Here is a 24,696-nt window from a genome sequence, read left to right as displayed (position 1 = left end):
GAGGGGGTGACCATGGCGTACCGGAGCTGCTATACCTGACTTATAATTAATCAGACGTAGGGGGCCCCCATTAACGTGAAGCGCTCCGTTCGCCAGGGTTGTCCACTCAGTCCACTCCTGTTTTGTGTTTACATATAAACGCTATGTCAAGCCATCATCGAAAATGAATGTATTAAGGGGTTTTGTCTTCAATCACCAGAAGTTAGGCGACTGGCATACGCTGACTATGTGGCTGTGTGCTGTAAAGACAAACAAAGTGTATTGAATACTGTTAATATCGTCAAAAAATTTGGTGACGTCACTTACAGCTACGTTAACTGGCAGAAATATTTGGGGTTTTGGCATGGAAGATGGGCGTCTACACCAGACCACTTTTCGAACGTAAACTGGGTTACGACACCAGTTAAGTACCTTGGCGCACCCCTTGATGCCTACAAGGACAGTAGCGAGTACTGGAAGGAGCGGACAAAAGAACTAAATGAAAAAGCCGACCGATGGAACGCCTGTCACTTGTCAATGTTCGCGAGAGCTACAGCGTGCAACATGTTTCTCGTGACGAAGATCTGGTAGGTAGTGCAGGTCCTACAGTGCTCACGGATTAATGTGTAGGAACTGCACCGCGTGTTCGCTGTATTCGTGTGGGCATCGAGCTGGGAGCGATGCAGACGAGATAATCTCTTCCGGCGTGTAAAGGATGGTGGTCCGGGGTTGGCGCACCTCTTCTTGCGTCAACTGGTTGATCAGGTTCTTCTTTTTTCGAGACACAAATGACAATTTCTGCGCACCGTGATTCATATCAGGCTGTCAAGAGCACTTCCCGAATTTGTAGTGGGTACTGAAATAATGCCAAGATCTGTCCGTGGTTTCTTTCGGGAAATAGTTGATAGTGTTTCTTTTTTGCATGTTCGTTTTTCAAGTGAATATTTGTGGAGTGCAAAACTGAAAAAGTTATATCGTGATTTGTGTGATAGTGTTTTGCTTGTACCCATGTACAGAGCTGTGTACAGTGGAGGCCCAGGCCTAGACGTATTTAAAAGGGTGAAGAAGATGCCAGTTCAACCAGCCACGAAATCTTTCTTCTTTAAATTACATACCGGTACCTTACCTGTTCAAAACTTACTGGAACAACGTGGGTTCTACATGCCATAGGGAACCCGCTGCCTTATCTGTAAAAAAAACCGGAAAGCATAGATCATGTCTTAATCCACTGTTGGGGGGGGGGGGTTTTCTGGGACGTGTTGCAAAGGACATTAAAAAAGGAGTTACCGATAGATCCACATGGAATGAGGTTCCTGGCAGTAAATGATGACGAAGGATTCCCGTACGACCTTATTATGCTTACGGGCATCCATTGTTTATGGCGCGCATAAATGGCGTGCTACCATTGTGACCCGGATGGCCGACCAGCGCATGTATACTTCCGAGAATGTATGCAGCGATATGCAGAAGTGCAGAAGTTGCAACAGCCTGCTCCTGAGTGGCTGTCGAGGGTTGAATCCCTGACAGCGCTCAAGGAATTTTAATACGACAATGTCGTGCCACAGTAACGGACGGCAACGAATGTGTACATTACTGTTTCTTGTTCGGTTTTTGTATTCATTATTTTTTTCTTTCGTTTTTGTGTATATCATTTAAGGAATGTGTGTTGTGGTGACATGTCGAGGACTGGCAATAAAGAAAGTGAAAAAACAAAAGCAGGCGTGGCCGAGTGGTTAAGGCGATAGACTAGCAATCTATTGGGGTCTCCCCGCACAGGTTCGAATCCTATCGACTGCGTGCATAACTTTTTTTTTCAAGCCTGTGTATCTTCATGCGCATTTGTGCAGAGGAAGCAACTGTAGAATAATTAGTTACCACACTCTCCACGTCTCTTCGCGTAAAATTGAAGGGCGGCGGATGCCCGACCTCAAGAAACCTAAGAAACGGACGAGTGTCTTGCAACTGAATTTGTACCGAGTAATGGCCATTTAGTGCACCTTGTTGCCAGTTGCAGTCGTGGCCGAGATTTCTACTTCCGGCAGCCGAGCTGTACGGACGTGTGAATCATAGGCTCTGAAGGAGCGGTTATTGCGGCCACCGGCCGCGGTTACAGGCTTATGGACGATAATGAAGTAGCGAGCTACCAGTTTATTTTGCCACCACTGCCCAAGGGATCTCTCGTGAAAAACACCGTGTATTTGCATCGCGACGTGCGAGCGAGGCCCTATAGGGTCGAAGACTTTCGAGGTGTGCTCGCGCCAACTGGATTGCTGCCGGAGGTCCTGGCCCTAGGAGCCTACCAGATCAGCCATGTATGGGCAGTCACCTTCTCGAGTGACGAGGCAACGAAAAGGATGCTGGCGTTGAAAGAGGTCAACGTGAAGGGGCGTCGCTGCGTAATCGTCGACCCTCAAGACCAACAGGTACGCCTCCGCCTTCATTGGCTGTTGTATTGGGTGGCTGACGAAGATATAAAGGCAGCGCTGGCGGCCTTTGGCAAGGTCATGGAAGTGACGAGAGAACGATGGCGGCTCAGAGGAGTAGGCGACAAGGACTCAACGTCTAGGACAGTTCTGCTGAAGTTGAAGAGCGGGATGAAAGTAGATGACAACCCACACCAAATCTGAGTTGCCGGTGAAGTGGCCCTTGTCGTAGCGCCTGAACGGCCGATGCAGTGCCTACGATGCAAGGGTGTCGGACACGTCTGTCTCCAGTGCAAAGTGCCGCGTTGAGCTCGATGTCGCAGCTTCGGACACACCGAAGATCAGTGTGTGTGCACGTACGCGGCAGCTGTTGGGCCACCAGCGAACGAGGTCGTCGCGCAGATGACGATGGACGCTGCTGAAGCCGAGGACGCTGCTAAGGGGGCTGGTGACAAGGAGAGTGCCAGCAATGCTGAGGCGACATCGAAGGCAGCGAAAGATGCAAAAGATGTATTTGTTACCCTCGAAAAGATGACAACGGGTCTTACAGGAGAGCGGGCGAAAAGCAAGGAAAACTGCCTTGTAGTTGATGAAGCCGCATGCGAGACAGAAGGTGGGAATCCGCCCCCAACCAGCGACCCTATGGATAGGAGCGACAACGCTACCTTTAAGACGCCACTACACGCTACCGACGGGAAAACAGCTGCAAAGAACCATGCCGACGGGCCACCTGCAAAGACAACTTTGACGAGAAGGAGCAGCTTCAAGCCCTCTCCAAACATTCACCGGGATAGGAAGGCCGGCGACAAGCCACAACCGTCTGCGGACCACACCAGACCACCGGACGGTCCCGGAGGCGTCTAGCAGCTGGCTAGACGTTGTGGTGAGCACCGTGCTCCGGGCCTCTCTCACTTTCCCGTATTAGCAATGGCAACCAACCCAAAGCTTAGCTTAGGCACGCTAAACGTGAGAGGTCTGGCCGCCAAGCGTAAACAAAGCCAAGTGTACCGGATGATGGTGGACCAAGACCTCGACGTTCTGGCCGTGCAGGAGACAAAGGTTGAAGGGGAGGAGGAGACCCGGGGCATGGTGCTAAGGTTTACGTCTTTGTACTACGCGGTAGTGAGCAATGCTAAAGGTGCGTCGGCGGGTGTTATTTTATTTATTAGGAAACTTCCCGGCTTATCTATCCAAAATTATTTTTCATGCCCTTCAGGCAGGTTAGTGTACGTTGACTTTAATGTTGGTAATGATTCGTGGCGTGTTTTGTGTGTATATGCACCCAATGTTTGTGAAGAGCGCACTCAGCTTTTTTCATCCTTGAGGACGCACATTGGCATGAACAGAAAAGTGATAATTCTGGGGGATTTTAATTGTGTACTCCGAGATCGGGACAGAACAGGCCGAAGAACAAATGACAAAAGCTGTCATGTCCTTACTGAATTATTAGCCGAGTTCGACCTAGACGACGTGGCTGACTGTCTGGTTGGAACACGCGACGTTCATTACACACACTTCCAGGGCAACAGTCACGCTCGTCTAGACAGAATGTACGTGTCACTAGACGTAATACCCCTGTGTAACAGCTACAGTGTCACGCCTCTTTCATTCACTGATCACTGTTTGGTCAAGATGTATGTTGGACGCAAAGCAAAGCACCACACTTTCACGTGGGAGATGTGGAAAATGAATTCCAAATTGTTAACTGCCGAGCTTTTTCTAAGCAAAGTACAGGAATATTTGAAAGAAGTGGGAAATAACAACGTGTTGGGAGTCACCGAAAGGTGGGAAAATTTTAAACAGCGAATTAAACTAGCCGCCATCGATCGCTCCTGTAAAATAAAGTACGAAGAAAGAGTTAAAGAGAAAGAACTAAGGGTGGTGTACACCCGTGTGCTTAGATTTAGGTGCACGTTAAAGAACCCCAGGTGGTCAAAATTTCCGGAGTCCTCCACTACGGCGTGCCTCATAATCAGAAAGTGGTTTTGGCACGTAAAAACCCAAATATTAAGGGTGGTGTTGGAAAAGTTAACGGCCTTAGAGTGCAGCCAACCGGGCGCATACAAAGACGATTTGCGTAGCATCAAATCAAAATTGGAGCCATGCGATGAAGAGCGATATCGGGGAGCGATTATACGCGCAAGGGCTGAGGCATTGACAGCAGATGGGGCTCCAACTAAACGTGCGCTCGGTCTTGAAAAGAGGCACGCACGGCGTAACCACATAGACGTACTTGAAGTAGATAATCACGAAATAACCGACTGTGAGGACATAGCACAAGTGTTTTTCCAGCACTTTCAACAGCTTTTTGCATCGAGTCCTGTTGAAGTAGATGCCTTTAAAGCCACGTTTTTGGGACGCATGACACAACTCAGCGACGACACGAAGAACAGACTAGAGGCACCGATATCAGCACGTGAAGAGGAAAAGGCAATTGATGATTTGAAAACTGGAAAATCGCCGGGTCCCGATGGCCTTTGCACCGCTTTTTATAAACAATTTAAATCAGACTTGTCGCCTCTTCTCGCTGACGTCTTTAACGAAGCGTATGAAGTAAATTCATTGCCATATTCTTTCGGGGAAGCGCACACCGTGCTCATCCCTAAGACCGACGAGCCTACGAAACTAAAACATGTAACGTCGTACAGACCAATATCCCTTACCAACAATGATTACACAGTATTCATGAAGATCATCGCTGGCAGGTTGCAATCAGTAATGGAAACCATAGTAGGTAGTCACCAAACATGCGGCATCAAGGGGCGTACTATTAGCACAAACATACACATAATGAGATCAATTCTAGAATATTGTGACGCCTTAAGGTCGCGAATTGCTATTCTCCGACTTGATTTGGAGAAAGCTTTTGACTGTGTTGCTCATGTTATTTTAATTGCCATTCTAAAGCATATAAATGTCGGGTCCATAATTACTGACGGGGTGGCCAGGGCGTACCGGAACGGAACTACTAAGCTTATAATTAACAACTCACTGGGGGCCCCCATCAGCATTCAACGTTCCGTGCGTCAGGGCTGCCCAGCCAGCCCACTCCTGTTCTGCATTTATTTAGAGACTCTGTGTTTGGCAATGATTGAGAACAAATGTATTCATGGGTTTACAATGCAAGCATCAGAAGTTTAACTTCTGGCCTATGCTGATGGCGTAGCCGTGTGTTGCAATGACAAGGAGAGCGTTTTTCAAACGATAAATGTTGTTAAAAAATTTGGCGAAATCACTGGAAGTAGAGTAAACTGGAGCAAGTGCCACGGTATTTGGCATGGGGAGTGAGTGGCCTAAGACCCCCGCTATCTTTGGGAATGTCACGTGGTCGACAACGCCAGCAAAATACCTGGGTGTACCACTTGAAGCTTATAAACAGAGTGACGAATACTGGCAGTGCGAGCTTAAAAGGGTTAAAGAGAAGGCTGAGGCGTGGAAAGCAAAACACCTTTCAGTATTTGCAAAGGCTACTGTGTGCAACTTGTTTTTCGTAGCTAAGCTATGGTACGCTATGCAATTCATTTTTTGTAACAGAGCCAATGTACAGAAATTGCACAGAGTTTTTGCCATGTTTGTGTGGGGTTCTGGATGGGAGAGATGAAGCCGCAACAATCTGTTCAGGCGGGTGAAAGATGGAGGGATAGGGCTGGCCCACCTCTTTGTGAGGCAATTAGTCAGACGGTTCTTTTTCTTCAGGAACAATGGTGATCCATTTCTTCAATCGGTTTGCAAGGTTAGACTTGCGCATTCGTTACCAGAGTTTATTATAAGCTCTCAAAGTGTACCGGGGGCAGTGTTCGGTTTCTATAAAGAAATTGTGCTGAGTGTTCGTTTCTTTGCTGTACGGTTTTGCTAAGAATATTTGTTTACGGTCACAAGAAAAACGCTGAGCAATGATCTATTGGACAGCCTTTTTCCCCCACCTCGGTACCGAACTATATAAAGTCGAGGCCCAGCCCAGAATGTTTTCAAACGTGTAAAAAAAAATGCAGGTACCACCTGGTATGAAAACTTTCTTTTTCAAACTACACACAGGAACACTATCAGTTGCAACGTTTTTAGAAGAAAGGGGATTTTACATGCCATGGGGCTCACATTGCTTGATATGCAAACAACCAGAAACAATAGACCATGTTTTCTTGCACTGTTGGGCGGGAGTTTTCTTTTGGGATGTTCTACAGCGAACAATAAAGAATTTCCTCTTGATCCACATGGCATAAGGTATCTACCGATAGAAGATGAGGACGGAACACCTTTCGATCAGATAATGTTAACTGGCCTCTACTGTATACGGCGAGCCCGCATGGCTGGCTTCTATTGCAATCCCGATGCAAGACCAGCCAGTGTTTTCCTTCGAGAACAAGTAACACGTTTTCTTGATGTGCTTGCTACACATGTGTGTCCTCCGCCTTGGGTGGCCAGGATAGAAGCCCTGGCTAATCTTAAAGAATTTTAAACAACGCCAGCTCACATATAGCATGTGGCTTTTACTTATTAATTTTTCTTAACGGATGAGAAGTTTTTTTTTCAAGCCTCTGTATCTTCATGCACATTTTTGCAGAGGAAGCAACTGTAGAATAATTAGTTTCCACGCTTTCCACGTCTCTTCACGTAAAATTGAAGCGCGGACACGTGCCCGACCTCAACCAACCTAAGAAACAGACGAGAGTCTTGCAACTGAATTAATACCTAATAATGACCTTTTAGAGCACCCATTTGCAAGTTGCAGTCGTGGCCGAGCGGTTAAGGCGATAGACTAGAAATCTATTGAGGTCTCCCCGCACAGGTTCGAATCCTGTCGACTGCGTGCATTCCTTTTTTGCAAGCCTGTGTGGCTTCGTGCGAATTTTTTGTAGAGGAAGCAACTGTAGAATAATTAGTTTCCACGCTTTCCACGTCTCTTCGCGTAAAATTGAAGCGGGGGCACATGCCCGACCTCAACGAACCGAAGAAAGAGACGAGCGTCTTGCAACTGAATTAATACCTAATAATGACCTTTTAGAGCGCCTATTTGCAAGTTGCAGTCGTGGCCGAGCGGTTAAGGCGACAGACTAGAAATCTATTGGGGTCTCCCCGCACAGGTTCGAATCCTGTCGACTGCGTGCATACCTTTTTTGCAAGCCTGTGTGGCTTCGTGCGAATTTTTGCAGAGGAAGCAACTGTAGAATAATTAGTTTCCACGTCTCTTCGCGTAAAAGTTGAAGCGGGGGCACATGCCCGACCTCAACGAACCTAAGCAACAGACGAGAGTCTTGCAACTGAATTTATACCTAATAATGGCCTTTTAGAGCGCCTTCGTGCAAGTTGCAGCCGTGGCCGAGCGGTTAAGGTGATAGACTAGAAATCTATAGGGTCTCCCCGCACAGGTTCGAATCCTGTCGACTGCGTGCATACCTTTTTTGCAAGCCTGTGTGGCTTCGTGCGAATTTTTGCAGAGGAAGCAACTGTAGAATAATTAGTTTCCACGTCTCTTCGCGTAAAAGTTGAAGCGGGGGCACATGCCAGACCTCAACGAACCTAAGAAACTGACGAGCGTCTTGCAACTGAATTTGTACCTAATAATGGCCTTTTAGAGCGCCTTTTTGCAAGTTGCAGTCGTGGCCGAGCGTTTAAGGCGATAGACTAGAAATCTATTGGGGTCTCCCCGCACAGGTTCGAATCCTGTCGACTGCGTGCATACTTTTTTGGAAGCCTGTGTGGCTTCGTGCGAATTTTTGCAGAGGAAGCAACTGTAGAATAATTAGTTTCCTCGTCTCTTCGCGTAAAATTGAAGCGGGGGCACATGCCCGACCTCAACGAACCTAAGAAACAGACGAGCGTCTTGCAACTAAATTTATACTGTTGTAATCGTACCGCTGGCACGATTTGTTGGGAACTCGGCGCTGACGCCCGTTGTTGCACCTGGGTCGCAAGCCCCAAGGGTAGCGTTGGCCTGGCGGCCTGGGGTACAACTGGAAGCATCCGAAGGTCCCGGCAAAGCATGAGTCGACTGGTAACAACAAAACAACTTGTTTATTCTAACATCGCAAAGAGTTGGTGGTCAGGTTGACCGAAGTAGAGAGACGGGAGAGCACGTTACTCAACAGAAGAAATCGGAGCCTTCTTTTGGCGTCCGGGGGCAGCTGCTTTTATACTCTCGCAGTTGAGGGCAAGAAGGAACCCCTCTATAGACGAGCACGTGACTGTGCCGCTCGGCACAATGGGATAAGGTGGCGCAGCCGTCGTGCCGGCGCCGTTCGGGCACAATGGGGAGGAGAAGGTGGCTCATACTGTCGTGTCGCCGCCGGTCGGGCACAATGGGATAAGGTGACGCAGCCGTCGTGCCGGCGCCGTTCGGGCACAATGGGGAGGAGAAGGTGGCTCCTACTGTCGTGTCGGCGCCGGTCGGGCACAATGGGGAGGAGAAGGTGGCTCACACTGTCGTGTCGGCGCCGGTCGGGCACAATGGGGAGGAGAAGGTGGCTCACACTGTCGTGTCGGCGCCTGTCAGACCCCCTCGCTTCACAGTTGTTGGGAGCTCCTCTCCCCGGCTGCCGCGCTTCGACAAGCGTGGGCACCAATATGCACATACACTCACACACGCACATGAAGACACGTGGCATCGGAACATGCCTGGACGCGCTTGGCGGGGAGGCGTAGCGGCGGCGCCGAACGGGCCAAAATGTCTGCCGCTTTGTTGCAGCCGCGCCGGCTAAACCGCGCGTCGTAGGCGAAACGTAACAGACCGCCCCGCCGGGGGAAGGAGATCCCGATGGTCAGGGGACTGCATCCGCTGTCCGGAGGGATGTCGCTCGATGATGCTCATAACCGAAGTCGGGCGTCCCTCGACGTTTCTTGAGCGCAGCGCACAGAGAAGGCCTCGTTGTCTCGTTCAGGTTCGCACAGGACACTGCAAAGTGACTTCGGGAGAGTTCACATTTTTGTTCTCGTTCCCGGCAAGCGTTAGAACTACGCTGAAACTCAACCGCTCAGTCAGCAAGCACGGCACAACCCTCACTAAGCCCTGCCAGGCTCTTTCCCCTTCTATACCACTGCCTAGTTCCTTACAGTAGTCTAGCAGCACTTAGAACGCGTCCACAAATTGGAAAATTGCACTAGAAAGCATGTCATCACTTTGAAAAACTAAACAAAAGCAATATGTTAAAAATTCTGCCTCAGGAAGAAAAACATCAGTAACAAACAATTTTGAGGCTGATTCCTACGTTAGGGGCTTCGTCTTAAGCCATCGGCGTTACCGTTGAGACTCCCCTTTTTGTAAGGCACCTCAAAGGAATATTGTTGCAAAGCGAGGCTCCAGCGCAGGAGGCGGCCATTTTTGGGAGAGATGGTCTGCAGCCATTGGAGAGGGCAGTGATCCGTCTCAATGATAAACCTTGAGCCGGCTAGATAGCATGACAATTTCTGAACGGCCCACACGAGACACGCACACTCTTTCTCGGTGGCGCTATACGCCTGCTCACGACTGGTCAGCTTACGACTAGCATACAGGACGGGGTGTTCTACTTCTCCATTTTCCCGTTGGCACAGTACAACGCCCATGCCTCGCTCACTAGCATCGCACTGAACAACGAACCCTTTTGTATAGTCTGGCGATCGTAGCACAGGCTGGCTTGTTAGGGCACTCTTTAGGGCGCTAAAAGCTCTTTCCTTTGTCTCGTCCCAGACGACTGTTTGCGGCTCTGTCTTTCTTAGAGCATCCGTCAGGGGAGCCGCGATATCAGAGTACCTGGGGATGTACCTCTGATAGTAGCCGGCGACACCTAAGAACGACCGAATATCGGTCTTCGTGCGCGGTTGCGGGAAGTCTCGCAGAGCGGCCACCTTTATTTCAGAGGGGCGGCGACGACCCCGACCAATCACGTGACCGAGGTAGACAACCTCGGCCTGTGCTAACTGGCACTTAGGAGCCTTGACTGTCAAGCCCGCTTCGCGCAGGCGGGTTAGCACTGCCCGCAAGTGTGCCATATGCTCAGAAAAGGATGCGGAGAATATCGCTACGTCGTCTAGATACGGTAAAGCGAATTCTTGCTGTACCCGCAACACTTTATCCATGAGGCTTGAAAAACAGTATGGCGCGTTCTTCAAACCAAAACTCAACACTTTAGGACGGAATGTTCCCATTGGTGAAATGAACGCCGCATACCTACTAGCCTCTTCTGTAAGTGGAACCTGCCAATAACCCCTGACAAGATCTAGGGTGGAAATAAACTGAGCGCTACTAACTTTCTCAAGGCGCTCCTCGATGTTAGGGATCGGATAAATTTGATCCTTAGTGATGGAATTAAGCCTGCGGTAGTCGACGCAAGGACGAGGTTCCTTGCCCGGTACCTCAACTAAAATCAAAGGGGAGGTATAATCACTCTCACCTGCCTCAATAACACCGAGCTGTAGCATTTTCTTTACCTCAGCCTCCATAATATCGCTCTGGCGGGGTGACACCCGATACGCCTTGGATCGTACTGGCTCTGGGGAGGTAAGTTCTATATCATGAGTAAGTACAGAAGTCCTACCAGGCCTCTCAGAGAACAGACCTTGAAACTCTTGTAAGAGCTGGTGTAGTTCGGTTTTCTGCTCAGGCGACAGCGATGCTCCACTGACTAAGTCACTAATGACCTGATCGGTGTCTTCCCTGTTCGTCACTGAGCCTAGTCCCGGAAGCTCGACCGGAAGCTCTTCAGGAACGTTTACCATCATGCACACCACTGCTTCCCTTTGTCTATAAGGTTTGAGCAGATTACAGTGGTAAACTTGCTGTGCTTTCCGCTTTCCTGGCAGACTCACCACGTAGTTAACGTCCGACAGTTTCTGAACAATTCGTGCTGGGCCCTCCCACTGCACGTCTAGTTTGTTGTTTAGCGATGTGCGCAATATCATGACCTCATCGCCCACCTCAAAACGACGGGCCCTGGCGGTCCGATCATAATAAACCTTGGCCCTCTGCTGGGCCTTTGCCATTGCTTCACCTGACAACTCCTGTGCCCTTCTTAAGCGTTCGAGGAGCTTAAGCACGTACTCCACCACGACTGGGTCGTCGCCCCTGCCTTCCCACGATTCTCGAAGCATGCGAAGCGGAGATCGCAGCGAGCGACCGTACACCAGTTCAGCTGGCGAAAACCCCGTAGCCGCATGCGGCGCGGTCCTTAATGCAAACATCACCCCAGGCAGACACAGCTCCCAGTCAGTTTGATGTTCAAAACACAATGCTCTCAACACGCGCTTCATGACGGAGTGGAGCTTCTCAACGGAATTCGACTGTGGGTGGTACACTGAGCTGTGTAACAGCTTTACCCCACACCTTTCGAGAAAAGTTGTCGTCAAAGCGCTAGTAAACACTGTGCACTGATCTGATTGGATTTCCGCAGGAAAACCAACTCGCGCAAATATGGACAGTAGTGCATTGACTATTTCAACTGAGCTGAGTTCTTTAAGCGGCACTGCTTCAGGGAACTTTGTCGCTGGGCAGATCACAGTCAAAATGTGTCTGTACCCCGTGGCTGTTACCGGCAGAGGTCCCACTGTATCAATAACGAGCCGTCTAAAAGGCTCCGTAATGATAGGTACCAATTTCAACGGCGCCCTCGATTTGTCCCCTGGTTTGCCCACCCGCTGACAAGTGTCACATGTCCTCACGAAATGGTCTGCGTCCCGAAAACACCCTGGCCAATAGTACTCTTGCAAGAGACGGTCCTTAGTTTTCTTAACTCCTAGGTGTCCGGACCACGAACCCCCGTGCGACAAGCGCAACAGATCCTGACGATAGCATTGAGGCACGATCAGCTGATCGAACTCCACTCCTCTGCGGTCTAGATACTTCCGGTACAGGACTCCACCTCTTTCCAGAAAACGAGCATTTTTCTTGGCGATACCTTCCTTGACATTGCAGCGTATGTTTTCTAGGCTGCCATCCTTCTTTTGCTCGGCTATCAAAGCCGACCGGCTGACTTTTAGCAACCTATTAAGTCTGTCTGACGTAGGCGCGATGAGCAAATCTGCAGATAGCTCTTCTAACTTTCCCGTGTCGGGCATTTCCTCTCCAGTATCTGGCGCCTTCAACGCTACAGGCTCAATTTTATTCAGTTCGGGCGTGCTCTGAATATCAGCTTGCTGCGCCTCTGACCCTTTCTCATTGTTCGATAACGTCGGCCCCGCAACTACCGCCTTTGCAGCGAGCTCCCGAACCTTCGATCTGGTTAAGGCCTGAACGCTAGCCTCACCAAACAAAAGCCCCTTCTCGCGCAGGAGGAGATCGGACCTGTTCGAAAATAGGTACGGGTACTGGGGGGGCAGCATAGATGACACTGCCGCCTCCGTCTCAAGCGCTCCGAAAGGTCCTTCAATAAGCACTTTTGCTACGGGCAGACACACGCTATGAGCTTCCACGGCTTGCTTGATCCATGCGCACTCGCCCGTGAACATATGGGGTTCTACGTAAGAGGGGTGAACTACATCCATTGTAGCTGCGGAATCGCGAAGCACTCGGCACTCTTTCCCGTTCACGAGGAGGTCTCGCATGTAAGGCTCGAGAAGCTTCATGTTCTCGTCAGTGCTGCATATTGACAAAAACACAACTTTTGGTTTTGTTTCCGGACACTGCGCCGAAAAGTGACCCGGCTTCTGGCACGTATAACAAATGCGCGCTTGCCTCGTCTCGAACCGCTTTCTGCGTTCGGCTTCGGCTGCCGCCGTCTCCTTAGGTTCGGTCGCACTGCTTTCACTCGCATCCGCACTACGTGTGTTCCCCTTTGCTCTCATGGGTGTGAACTTCGGCCTCTCAAACTTCGAGCCAAATTCACCCTTTTGACCGTCCTTAGCTCCGCGAGCCCGACGCGTCACAAACTCTTCGGCTAGCTCAGCGGCTTTAGCCACCGTACAAACGTCTGGCCTATCCAAGACCCAGTACCGCACGTTCTCAGGTAACCGACTATAAAACTGTTCCAGCCCGAAGCACTGCAGAACTTTATCGTGGTCACCAAACGCTTTCTCTTCTTTGAGCCACTCCTGCATGTTTGACATAAGCCTGTACGCAAACTCTGTGTATGACTCACTTCTGCCTTTCTCATTTTCCCGAAACTTCCGACGGAACGCCTCCGCTGACAGCCTGTACTTCTTTAGCAGACTCGATTTCACTTTGTCGAAATCCTCTGCCTCCTCTCTATTCAAGCGAGCGACTACGTCGGCCGCCTCGCCGGGTAACAAAGTGAGCAAGCGCTGTGGCCACGTTTCCCGAGAGAACCCCTGCTTCTCGCACGTTCGCTCAAAGTTAACCAGGAACAAACCAATGTCCTCTCCAAGCTTAAACGGCCGCATCAGGTGAGTCATTTTGAACAATACTCGTTCTCCTGCACCGTGTGCCTGACTTCCATTACGAGCGCGTTCCATCTCTACCTCGAGACGCTTCATTTCCAAAGCGTGTTCGCGCTCTTCTATTTCTTTCTGCTCTCTAAGTTCGCGCTCCTGTCTCTCTTTTTGCTCTTTAAGTTCGCGCTCATGTCTTTTTGACCTCTCCTCAATGGTCTCAAGGCATTCCGACAGCTCGTCATCCTCAGCCTCTAACTCAAGAATAGCCTTTAGCAGTTCTGGTTTTCTGAGTTTGTCTGAGACATCCAGACCCAACTCTCTTGCAAGCTCCAACAATTTCGGTTTGCGGAACGACTTCAAATCCATGGCTGCTCTGAATGCTGCTTTCTCTACTGCCTATTATTGTCTTGCCGCAAACTAACCCGGCAGCAACGACAACCACAATTACCAGCTCTGTTTCTGACACTAACAAAAGCCTGGCAAAGCTCAGAAGAAGAAAGTCCCGCACTCACCAAACCTCGCAGCCAAGAATTCAGCGCAGTCGTTCCGCTGCAGGCAACCAGTCATCACACAGGGCTCGTTGCACTGCTCCCGGATCGTTGTTGAGCTGCTCAGCATACAGTCAACTGCATATCTTCGCTGCTGGCCTCCGTTGTCGCGATCTCTCCGCTGGCAGACAGTTGTTTGAAGTCGGAGGCGATCTCACCGCTGGCAACCAGATGTTTGGATCTGACTGCTGGTACGATCTGTTGGGAACTCGGCGCTGACGCCCGTGGTTGTACCTGGGTCGCAAGCCCCAAGGGTAGCGTTGGCCTGGCGGCCTGGGGTACAACTGGAAGCATCCGAAGGTCCCGGCAAAGCAAGAGTCGACTGGTAACAACAAAACAACTTGTTTATTTTAACATCGCAAAGAGTTGGCGGTCAGGTTTGACCGAAGTAGAGAGACGGGAGAGCACTTCACTCAACAGAAGAAATCGGAGCCCTCTTTTTGGCGTCCGGGGGCAGCTGTTTTTATACTCTCGCAGTTGAGGGCAAGAAGGAACCCCTCAAAAGACGAGCACGTGAATGTACAATGGGCTAATGGTGACGCACACTGTCGTAGCGATGCCGTAGCACCATGTCGAGCACGATCTCGTAGCACCCTGTCGTGGCGCTGCCGGTCGGACACAATGACTGTAATGAGAGGATGGTCCCTGCTTTGGCATCGCCTGTTTCGGGCACAATGACTGGAACGAGATCCCTGCTTTGGCATCGCCTGTTTCGGGCACAATGACTGGAATGAGATCCCTGCTTTGGCATCGCCTGTTTCGGGCACAATGACTGGAATGCGAGGATGATCCCTAGGCGGTCGCATCGCCGCAGTCGCGCCTGGAAACACCTGGCGATGAGTGTTGCGGCGACGACGATCGGGCCAAAATGTCTGCCGCCCCGCCGCAGTCGCGCCGGCAAAACCACGTGTCGCAGGCGAAACGCAACAGAACCTAAGAAACAGACCAGCGTCTTGCAACTGAATTTATACCTAATAATGGCTTTTTAGAGCACCTTGTTGTAGGTTGCACTCGTGGCCGAGCGGTTAAGGCGATAGACTAGAAATCTATTGGGGTCTCCCCGCACAGGTTCGAATCCTGTCGACTGCGTGCATACCTTTTTTGGAAGCCTGTGTGGCTTCGTGCGCATTCTTGCAGAGGAAGCAACTGTAGAATAATTAGTTTCCACGTCTCTTCGCGTAAATTTGAAGCGGGGGCACATGCCCGACCTCAACGAACCTAAGAAACAGACGAGCGTCTTGCAACTGAATTTATACCTAATAATGGCCTTTTAGAGCACCTTGTTGTAAGTTGCACTCGTGGCCGAGCGGTTAAGGCGATAGACTAGAAATCTATTGGGGTCTCCCCGCACAGGTTCGAATCCTGTCGACTGCGTGCATACGTTTTTTGGAAGCCTGTGTGGCTTCGTGCGCATTCTTGCAGAGGAAGCAACTGTAGAATAATTAGTTTCCACGTCTCTTCGCGTAAATTTGAAGCGGGGGCACATGCCCGACCTCAACGAACCTAAGAAACAGACGAGCGTCTTGCAACTGAATTTATACCTAATAATGGCCTTTTAGAGCGCCTTTGTGCAAATTGCAGTCGTGGCCGAGCGGTTAAGGCGATAGACTAGAAATCTATTGGGGTCTCCCCGCACAGGTTCGAATCCTGTCGACTGCGTGCATACCTTTTTTGCAAGCCTGTGTGGCTTCGTGCGCATTTTTGCAGAGGAAGCAACTGTAGAATAATTAGTTTCCACGTCTCTTCGCGTAAATTTGAAGCGGGGGCACATGCCCGACCTCAACGAACCTAAGAAACAGACGAGCGTCTTGCAACTGAATTTATACCTAATAATGTCTTTTTAGAGCGCCTTTGTGCAAGTTTCAGTCGTGGCCGAGCAGTTAAGGCGATAGACTAGAAATCTATTGGGGTCTCCCCGCACAGGTTCGAATCCTGTCGACTGCGTGCATACCTTTTTTGGAAGCCTGTGTGGCTTCGTGCGCATTCTTGCAGAGGAAGCAACTGTAGAATAATTAGTTTCCACGTCTCTTCGCGTAAAATTGAAGCGGGGGCACGTGCCCGACCTCAACGAACCTAAGAAGCAGACGAGCGTCTTGCAACTGAATTTATACCTAATAATGGCCTTTTAGAGCGCCTTTGTGCAAATTGCAGTCGTGGCCGAGCGGTTAAGGCGATAGACTAGAAATCTATTGGGGTCTCCCCGCACAGGTTCGAATCCTGTCGACTGCGTGCATACCTTTTTTGCAAGCCTGTGTGGCTTCGTGCGCATTTTTGCAGAGGAAGCAACTGTAGAATAATTAGTTTCCATGTCTCTTCGCGTAAATTTGAAGCGGGGGCACATGCCCGACCTCAACGAACCTAAGAAACAGACGAGCGTCTTGCAACTGAATTTATACCTAATAATGGCCTTTTAGAGCACCTTGTTGTAAGTTGCAGTCGTGGCCGAGCGGTTAAGGCGATAGACTAGAAATCTATTGGGGTCTCCCCGCACAGGTTCGAATCCTGTCGACTGCGTGCATACCTTTTTTGCAAGCCTGTGTGGTTCGTGCGCATTTTTGCAGAGGAAGCAACTGTAGAATAATTAGTTTCCACGTCTCTTCGCGTAAAATTGAAGCGGGGGCACATGCCCGACCTCAACGAACCTAAGAAACAGACCAGCGTCTTGCAAGTGAATTTATACCTAATAATGGCTTTTTAGAGCACCTTGTTGTAGGTTGCACTCGTGGCCGAGCGGTTAAGGCGATAGACTAGAAATCTATTGGGGTCTCCCCGCACAGGTTCGAATCCTGTCGACTGCGTGCATACGTTTTTTGGAAGCCTGTGTGGCTTCGTGCGCATTCTTGCAGAGGAAGCAACTGTAGAATAATTAGTTTCCACGTCTCTTCGCGTAAAATTGAAGCGGGGGCACATGCCCGACCTCAACGAACCTAAGAAACAGACGAGCGTCTTGCAACTGAATTTATACCTAATAATGGCTTTTTAGAGCACCTTGTTGTAGGTTGCACTCGTGGCCGAGCGGTTAAGGCGATAGACTAGAAATCTATTGGGGTCTCCCCGCACAGGTTCGAATCCTGTCGACTGCGTGCATACATTTTTTGGAAGCCTGTGTGGCTTCGTGCGCATTCTTGCAGAGGAAGCAACTGTAGAATAATTAGTTTCCACGTCTCTTCGCGTAAAATTGAAGCGGGGGCACATGCCCGACCTCAACGAACCTAAGAAACAGACGAGCGTCGTGCAACTGAATTTATACCTAATAATGGCCTTTTAGAGCACCTTGTTGTAAGTTGCAGTCGTGGCCGAGCGGTTAAGGCGATAGACTAGAAATCTATTGGGGTCTCCCCGCACAAGTTCGAATCCTGTCGACTGCGTGCATGCTTTTTTGGAAGCCTGTGTGGCTTCGTGCGCATTTCTGCAGAGGAAGCAACTGTAGAATAATTAGTTTCCACGTCTTTTCGCGTAAATTTGAAGCGGGGGCACATGCCCGACCTCAACGAACCTAAGAAACAGACGAGCGTCTTGCAACTGAATTTATACCTAATAATGGCCTTTTAGAGCACCTTGTTGTAAGTTGCAGTCGTGGCCGAGCGGTTAAGGCGATAGACTAGAAATCTATAGGGGTCTCCCCGCACAGGTTCGAATCCTGTCGACTGCGTGCATACCTTTTTTGCAAGCCTGTGTGGCTTCGTGCGCATTTTTGCAGAGGAAGCAACTGTAGAATAATTAGTTTCCACGTCTCTTCGCGTAAAATTGAAGCGGGGGCTCATGCCCGACCTCAACGAACCTAAGAAACAGACCAGCGTCTTGCAACTGAATTTATACCTAATAATGGCTTTTTAGAGCACCTTGTTGTAGGTTGCACTCGTGGCCGAGCGGTTAAGGCGATAGACTAGAAATCTATTGGGGTCTCCCCGCACAGGTTCGAATCCTGTCGACTGCGTGCATACATTTTTTGGAAGCCTGTGTGGCTTCGTGCGCATTCTTGCAGAGGAAGCAACTGTAGAATAATTAGTTTCCACGTCTCTTCGCGTAAAATTGAAGCGGGGGCACATGCCCGACCTCAACGAACCTAAGAAACAGACGAGCGTCGTGCAACTGAATTTATACCTAATAATGGCCTTTTAGAGCACCTTGTTGTAAGTTGCAGTCGTGGCCGAGCGGTTAAGGCGATAGACTAGAAATCTATTGGGGTCTCCCCGCACAAGTTCGAATCCTGTCGACTGCGTGCATGCTTTTTTGGAAGCCTGTGTGGCTTCGTGCGCATTTCTGCAGAGGAAGCAACAGTAGACTAATTAGTTTCCACGTCTTTTCGCGTAAAATTGAAGCGGGGGCACATGCCCGACCTCAACGAACCTAAGAAACAGACGAGCGTCTTGCAACTGAATTTATACCTAATAATGTCTTTTTAGAGCGCCTTTGTGCAAGTTGCAGTCGTGGCCGAGCGGTTAAGGCGATAGACTAGAAATCTATTGGGGTCTCCCCGCACAAGTTCGAATCCTGTCGACTGCGTGCATGCTTTTTTGGAAGCCTGTGTGGCTTCGTGCGCATTTCTGCAGAGGAAGCAACTGTAGAATAATTAGTTTCCACGTCTCTTCGCGTAAAATTGAAGCGGGGGCACATGCCCGACCTCAACGAACCTAAGAAACAGACGAGCGTCTTGCAACTGAATTTATACCTAATAATGGCCTTTTAGAGCGCATTTGTGCAAGTTGCAGTCGTGGCCGGGATTCGGCTTTCTGCCGCGCTAGCGAGCGGACGTGCCGATCATGAGCTCCGTAGGAGCGGCTTCAGCGGCCCAGCAGGGCCGCGGTACCAGGAGTTTTGCCTCAGAAGACCCGGAATACCAAGTTTTGCTGCCTCAATTGCCGACAGGTCGGATAGTTTTAAATACAGTTTTTCTGCATGCGGATGTGCGTGCCAGGCCGTATCGTGTGGAACATTTCCGAGATGCGTTGGCTAGCTTAGGCCTACTTGCCGATGTCATCGCCCTAGGGGCGTATCAGATGAGCCACGTTTGGGCGGTTACTTTCAAGAGCGACGAAGGCGTGAAAAAGCTTTCAAGCGCCAAGAACCTCAAGGTGAATGAACATCGGTGCATTGTCGTTGATCCTGCCAATCAGGCCGTGCGGCTGAAGTTGCATTGGATGCTTCATAACGTGTCGGACGAGGATATACGGACAGCCCTGTTACCGTTCGGAAAGGTCACGGACGTTTTCCATGAAAAGTGGCGTGTTCAAGGAGTTCAAGATAAAGCATCGTCGACACGGGCGGTGTCCCTGGTTCTGAAGACGGGTATGACCGTAGAAGACCTGCCCCATCAACTTCGTGTAGCTGGTGAGCAGACCCTAGTTGTGGTACCGGGCAGAGCACCCCTTTGCCTGAAGTGCCGAAACACCGGACATGTCCGACGTGACTGCCGCGTCCCGAAATGTGCAGTATGCCGTCGCTACGGCCACCAGGATACGGAATGTGTTAAGACTTACGCATCCGTCGCAGGACCTGCGCTTCGAGAGGACGTGGCTGACCTGTTAATGGATGAGGCTGACGTTGATGAGGCTTCCCGCGTGCTAGTACCACCGGCGGACATAGTTGCAACACCTGATGTGCCGGCTGCTAAAGCCACGAAGGTGGTAAATGTGCTGCCTACGAGCCCGAAAGATGCAGTGCAAAGGCCATGCGACGAAGGAGCCAAAGAAGAATCGGCCGCAAAATCCGCCACTGCCGAGGAGGCCGCCACGGAGCACGGACCGGCAACTCCCTTGATGGACGTCGAAGAATCGAGTGCAAGCAATGTGGCTATGAAAAGAGCGAGGGACTCGACCGGCAACCTGGACGGCAGCCTGGACGGCAACCTTGACAACGGGGCCAAAGACGAGCCGCCGCCAAAAGCGCAGGCGGGTCGTCGTGTGCCCGTGCGCCCGAAGCCAAACATCCCGCCGGACAGACGGCCGGCGGCAAAACCGCCTAAGTAGGACTCGGCGCCTACTGGGGCGCCCGGACTAACGTCGTGAAGAGATGGCGTCCTTTTTGGAATCGGGCTTCGCGTACGCTCTAAAGGTACGCGCGTGGATCGAGCGGTTTTCAGTGCAAAAGTTATGCATGCAAATTTTTCTACAGTGTGTCTGGATCGCTTGTTCTTCAGCGACACCGTGCGATCGGCTTGCTTTTGCAGATAAATGGCGGTGAAACTAGAGAGAGCACTGAGAGTTGCCACGTTAAATGTCCGTGGCCTTGGAGCGCGAAGGAGGCAGTATCAACTTAGCCGCTTGTGTATGGAGAAGGAACTCGATGTAGTTGCCTTACAAGAAACTAAGGTCGAAACCCAAGAGCAGACCGATCGCATGGTGACGCCTTTCACGGCGCATTACAATGTGTGCGTGTGCCATGCGAATGGCACATCAGGCGGATGTGCGTTGTTAATACGGAAGAGTGCTGGTATTATTGAAGAAAGTGTAACTGTTTCTGAAACTGGCCGCTTGCTTATTGTAGATTTTACTTTTTCCCACGATTTGTGGCGGCTCGTATGCGTTTATGCGCCAAACAATGTGAATGATCGATTTTTGTTTTTTGAATGTATCGAGCAATATCTAAAATGTGATCGCTTTGTCATATTACTTGGTGATTTTAACTGTGTGTGTTCTCCGGAAGACCGACTAAAAAGGGAAAGGGTTCGCGATAAAAGTGCTCTCCTTTTGAGCAGACTAATTGAAGACCACAACTTAGAAGATGTGGGCCTAGTCCTCACTGATGGTATGATTCCGCAGTACACGCACATTCAGCGAAATAGCCGAGCAAGGCTGGACAGAGTGTATGTTTCTGACGACTTGATCACCCTTTGTAATAGTTATAACGTCGCACCGCAATCGTTCACGGACCATAGCCTGGTAAGCTTCTCGATTGGGGAAAAAGTTAAAAGAACACGATTCAACTGGAACATGTGGAAATTCAACGAAAAGCTGCTTGATGATGAACCATTTGTGCGCAGAGTTAAGGAAAAGATAACAGAGTTGATGACAAATGAGGGTGAATATTTTACTGCCACATGGGAGGAATTTAAGATTCAAGTTAAGTTCATTGCAATAGAAAGAGGAAGCAGCCTTCAGCACGATAAATTACAGAAACAAAGAGAGCTGCAAAGACAGCTAGAATATCTGTCAAGCGCACAAAATGCGGGTCACGATCTATTAGCTGAAAACGTAAAGAAAGTAAGACACGAGCTTGAAGTTATCGACGCCGAGCGATACAAAGCAGCAGTTATACGCGCTAGAAGCGAACGCCTATGGATGGGTGAGATACCAAACAAACGGGCAATGAGCGATGAAAAGCGTCACGCGTCAAGAAATGAGATCCAACAGATACGTCTTCAAAACGAGGTGACGTCAGACGCTTCGTCGATTGAGAAAGCTTTTGTGGAACACTATCGCGAATTGTTCGGCAATGTGACTCCTTCTGGACTGGCCTTCGAGAGTGAATTCATGAGCGAGATGCCAAGGTTGGATGACGACGTTAGAGAAAGTCTTGAGAGACCAATAGCTGTGTCCGAGATTGAAAGGGCGATAGAAGAACTGCCATCAGGCAAATCGCCAGGGCCGGACGGCCTAGGCGCCGCTTTTTACAAGGCATTCAGTCAGGAGTTTGCGTGTATATTGCACCGACTACTCTCAGAGGCGTATGAATTTAAAAAAGTACCACCCTCATTCCAGACTTCGCACATAGTATTAATTCCGAAAACCGATGAACGGGAAAAGCTCCTTTCAGTAAGTTCATACAGACCGATAAGTCTGACCAACACAGATTACAAAATATTTATGAAAGTACTGGCTCGACGATTTCAAAGCGTGATTCAGCAGCTTGTAGGGCCACACCAGACGTGTGGCATTAAAGGCCGCACCATTTTCACGAACACCCACATTGCAAGGAATGTGCTTGAATGTTGCGATGCCATTGGGGGTCGGGTGGCCATGTTGCAGCTAGACCTTGCGAAGGCGTTCGACCGGGTGTCACATGAGGTGCTTTTCGCTATACTGCAGTACTGTAATGTTGGGAGCGTCATTGTAGATGGCGTTAAAATGGCTTATGAAGACTGTTACATGCAGCTTATAGTTAATAAGTGTCTTAGTTCGCGGGTGCCACTCCGCTCGTCTGTACGGCAAGGCTGTCCCTTGTCTCCCTTGCTTTTTGCCCTGTACCTCGAACCCTTTTGTATGGCAGTCATACGGAATGAAAACATTCGTGGTTTTAGGCTGCACGCCGCAGAAGTTAAAATGCTAGCTTATGCAGATGACGTCGCCGTCTTTTGTGAAGACAGGGAAAGCGTGGTCGAGGCTGTCCGCCTTGTAAGATCCTTTTGTAGGTACACTGGTGCCCAGATAAACTTCGAAAAAAGTGTTGGGATATGGCATGGAAGCTGGGACGCGACACCCACAAAATTCGCCGGTATGCAGTGGACTACAGTGCCTCCACTGTATCTAGGAGTGCCCCTTGAGCACTATCGGGACTCGACACAGTTGTGGACCGGCCAAATAGAATCAATGAAAGAAAAGATAAAAGGATGGCAGGGCCGGGGATTGTCAGTGTTTGCACGTGCTTCAGCTTGCAATATATTTTTAATTGCCAAAGTTTGGTACATACTGCAAGTAATGTTCATGTCCCGTGTAAACGTTCAAAAAATGCATCGAGTGTTTGCTACCTTCATCTGGAACTCCACTTGGGAGCGATCCAGTCGAACAAATCTTTTTCGCACAGTTCGAAATGGGGGCCTTGGGCTCTCACACTTGTTCATTAGACAGATCGTATCGCGGTTCATCTTCCTGCGAGATGAAAGAAATGTTTTCCTCCGTACGGTCATTCAGGCGAAAATGGCAACAGAACTGCCTGAATTTGTTGTGTCCACATCTAGTGCTATCACTAGAGCGACTGGGTACTATCGTGAAGTCGTTGCATCTTTTAGAATACTCTGCGCACGTTTTTCGCTGGAGTACTTGTGCTCAGTGAGAAGAAAGAAACTGTACGCAGATTTAGTTGACAGTATGTTACCTATCCCACTGTATAGAAGTGTTTATTGTGGAGGCCCAGGAAAAGATGTGCTGAAACGAGTCAATAGGATGCCTGTAAGACCTGCTGCGAAAACTTTCTTTTTCCACCTACACACGAACACCCTCCCCGTTAAAGTATGGCTAGAACAGAAAGGAATATTCGTACCCTGGACTACCGATTGCCGGCTGTGTAAAAAGCCTGAAACAATTGAACACGCCTTCATTGAGTGTTGGGACGCTGTCTTTCACTGGGACATCTTGCAGCGCACTCTTAAAAAAGAACTCCCCATAAACCCCTATGGAATTCGGTTCCTTCCAGTTGAAAGCGATGACGGGCCACCGTTCGACATGTTCATGTTGCTGGGTCTCCACAGTTTGTGGAAAACAAGAATGGCTGTACGTCATGCTGATGTGAATGTGTGCTCTACGCGAGAGAACTTCATTGAAAGTATGTCACTATTACGAGAAGTGTATCGTGCACAAAGCGAAACCCCAGACTGGGTTAGCATCCTTGATGAGCTGGTGTGCCTCAAGAAATTTTAGCGACCATCCCACCTGATGTGATGTGGGTGCACTGTGTATATGGATTTGTTTTTTTTTGTGTGTGTTAATGTTTAAGCAGGCAATAAAGGAAAAAAAAAAAAAAGCAGTCGTGGCCGAGCGGTTAAGGCGATAGACTAGAAATCTATTGGGGTCTCCCCGCACAAGTTCGAATCCTGTCGACTGCGTGCATGCTTTTTTGGAAGCCTGTGTGGCTTCGTGCGCATTTCTGCAGAGGAAGCAGCTGTAGAATAATTAGTTTCCACGTCTTTTCGCGTAAAATTGAAGCGGGGGCACATGCCCGACCTCAACGAACCTAAGAAACAGACGAGCGTCTTGCAACTGAATTTATACCTAATAATGGCCTTTTAGAGCGCATTTGTGCAAGTTGCAGTCGTGGCCGAGCGGTTAAGGCGATAGACTAGAAATCTATTGGGGTCTCCCCGCACAAGTTCGAATCCTGTCGACTGCGTGCATGCTTTTTTGGAAGCCTGTGTGGCTTCGTGCGCATTTCTGCAGAGGAAGCAACTGTAGAATAATTAGTTTCCACGTCTTTTCGCGTAAAATTGAAGCGGGGGCACATGCCCGACCTCAACGAACCTAAGAAACAGACGAGCGTCTTGCAACTGAATTTATACCTAATAATGGCCTTTTAGAGCGCCTTTGTGCAAGTTGCAGTCGTGGCCGAGCGGTTAAGGCGATAGACTAGAAATCTATTGGGCTCTCCCCGCACAGGTTCGAATCCTGTCGACTGCGTGCATACCTTTTTTGCGAGCCTGTGTGGCTTCGTGCGCATTCTTGCAGAGGAAGCAACTGTAGAATAAGTAGTTTCCACGTCTCTTCGCGTAAAATTGAAGTGGGGGCACATGCCCGACC

General features: G+C 49.6%; 1 protein-coding gene and 6 non-coding genes across 7 annotated transcripts; all 7 read left to right on the top strand.

Annotated features, from left to right (window-relative positions):
• The first annotated feature begins 1,694 nt into the window (after positions 1-1,694).
• Positions 1,695-1,776, top strand: TRNAA-AGC (transfer RNA alanine (anticodon AGC)). The gene has a single exon. It is a non-coding gene; the product is annotated as a tRNA-Ala (tRNA).
• A 5,351-nt stretch (positions 1,777-7,127) lies between these two features.
• On the top strand, positions 7,128-7,209 carry TRNAS-AGA (transfer RNA serine (anticodon AGA)). Its single transcript has one exon. It is a non-coding gene; the product is annotated as a tRNA-Ser (tRNA).
• Positions 7,210-15,825: 8,616 nt separating this feature from the next.
• Positions 15,826-15,907, top strand: TRNAS-AGA (transfer RNA serine (anticodon AGA)). The gene has a single exon. It is a non-coding gene; the product is annotated as a tRNA-Ser (tRNA).
• A 488-nt stretch (positions 15,908-16,395) lies between these two features.
• On the top strand, positions 16,396-16,477 carry TRNAS-AGA (transfer RNA serine (anticodon AGA)). Its single transcript has one exon. It is a non-coding gene; the product is annotated as a tRNA-Ser (tRNA).
• A 203-nt stretch (positions 16,478-16,680) lies between these two features.
• TRNAS-AGA (transfer RNA serine (anticodon AGA)) lies at positions 16,681-16,762 on the top strand. The gene has a single exon. It is a non-coding gene; the product is annotated as a tRNA-Ser (tRNA).
• A 1,056-nt stretch (positions 16,763-17,818) lies between these two features.
• TRNAS-AGA (transfer RNA serine (anticodon AGA)) lies at positions 17,819-17,900 on the top strand. Its single transcript has one exon. It is a non-coding gene; the product is annotated as a tRNA-Ser (tRNA).
• Positions 17,901-22,687: 4,787 nt separating this feature from the next.
• LOC142570306 (uncharacterized) lies at positions 22,688-23,858 on the top strand. Its single transcript, XM_075678701.1, has one exon. It carries the CDS (start codon positions 22,777-22,779, stop codon positions 23,821-23,823), a length of 1,047 nt encoding a protein of 348 aa, XP_075534816.1. The 5' UTR covers positions 22,688-22,776; the 3' UTR covers positions 23,824-23,858.
• Positions 23,859-24,696: the final 838 nt, after the last annotated feature.

Source organism: Dermacentor variabilis, chromosome 1, assembly GCF_050947875.1.
Source record: "Dermacentor variabilis isolate Ectoservices chromosome 1, ASM5094787v1, whole genome shotgun sequence".
NCBI lineage: Eukaryota > Metazoa > Arthropoda > Arachnida > Ixodida > Ixodidae > Dermacentor > Dermacentor variabilis.
The sequence above is the reverse complement of the archived record's forward strand: the minus strand, read 5'-3'. Positions and strand labels throughout refer to the sequence as shown.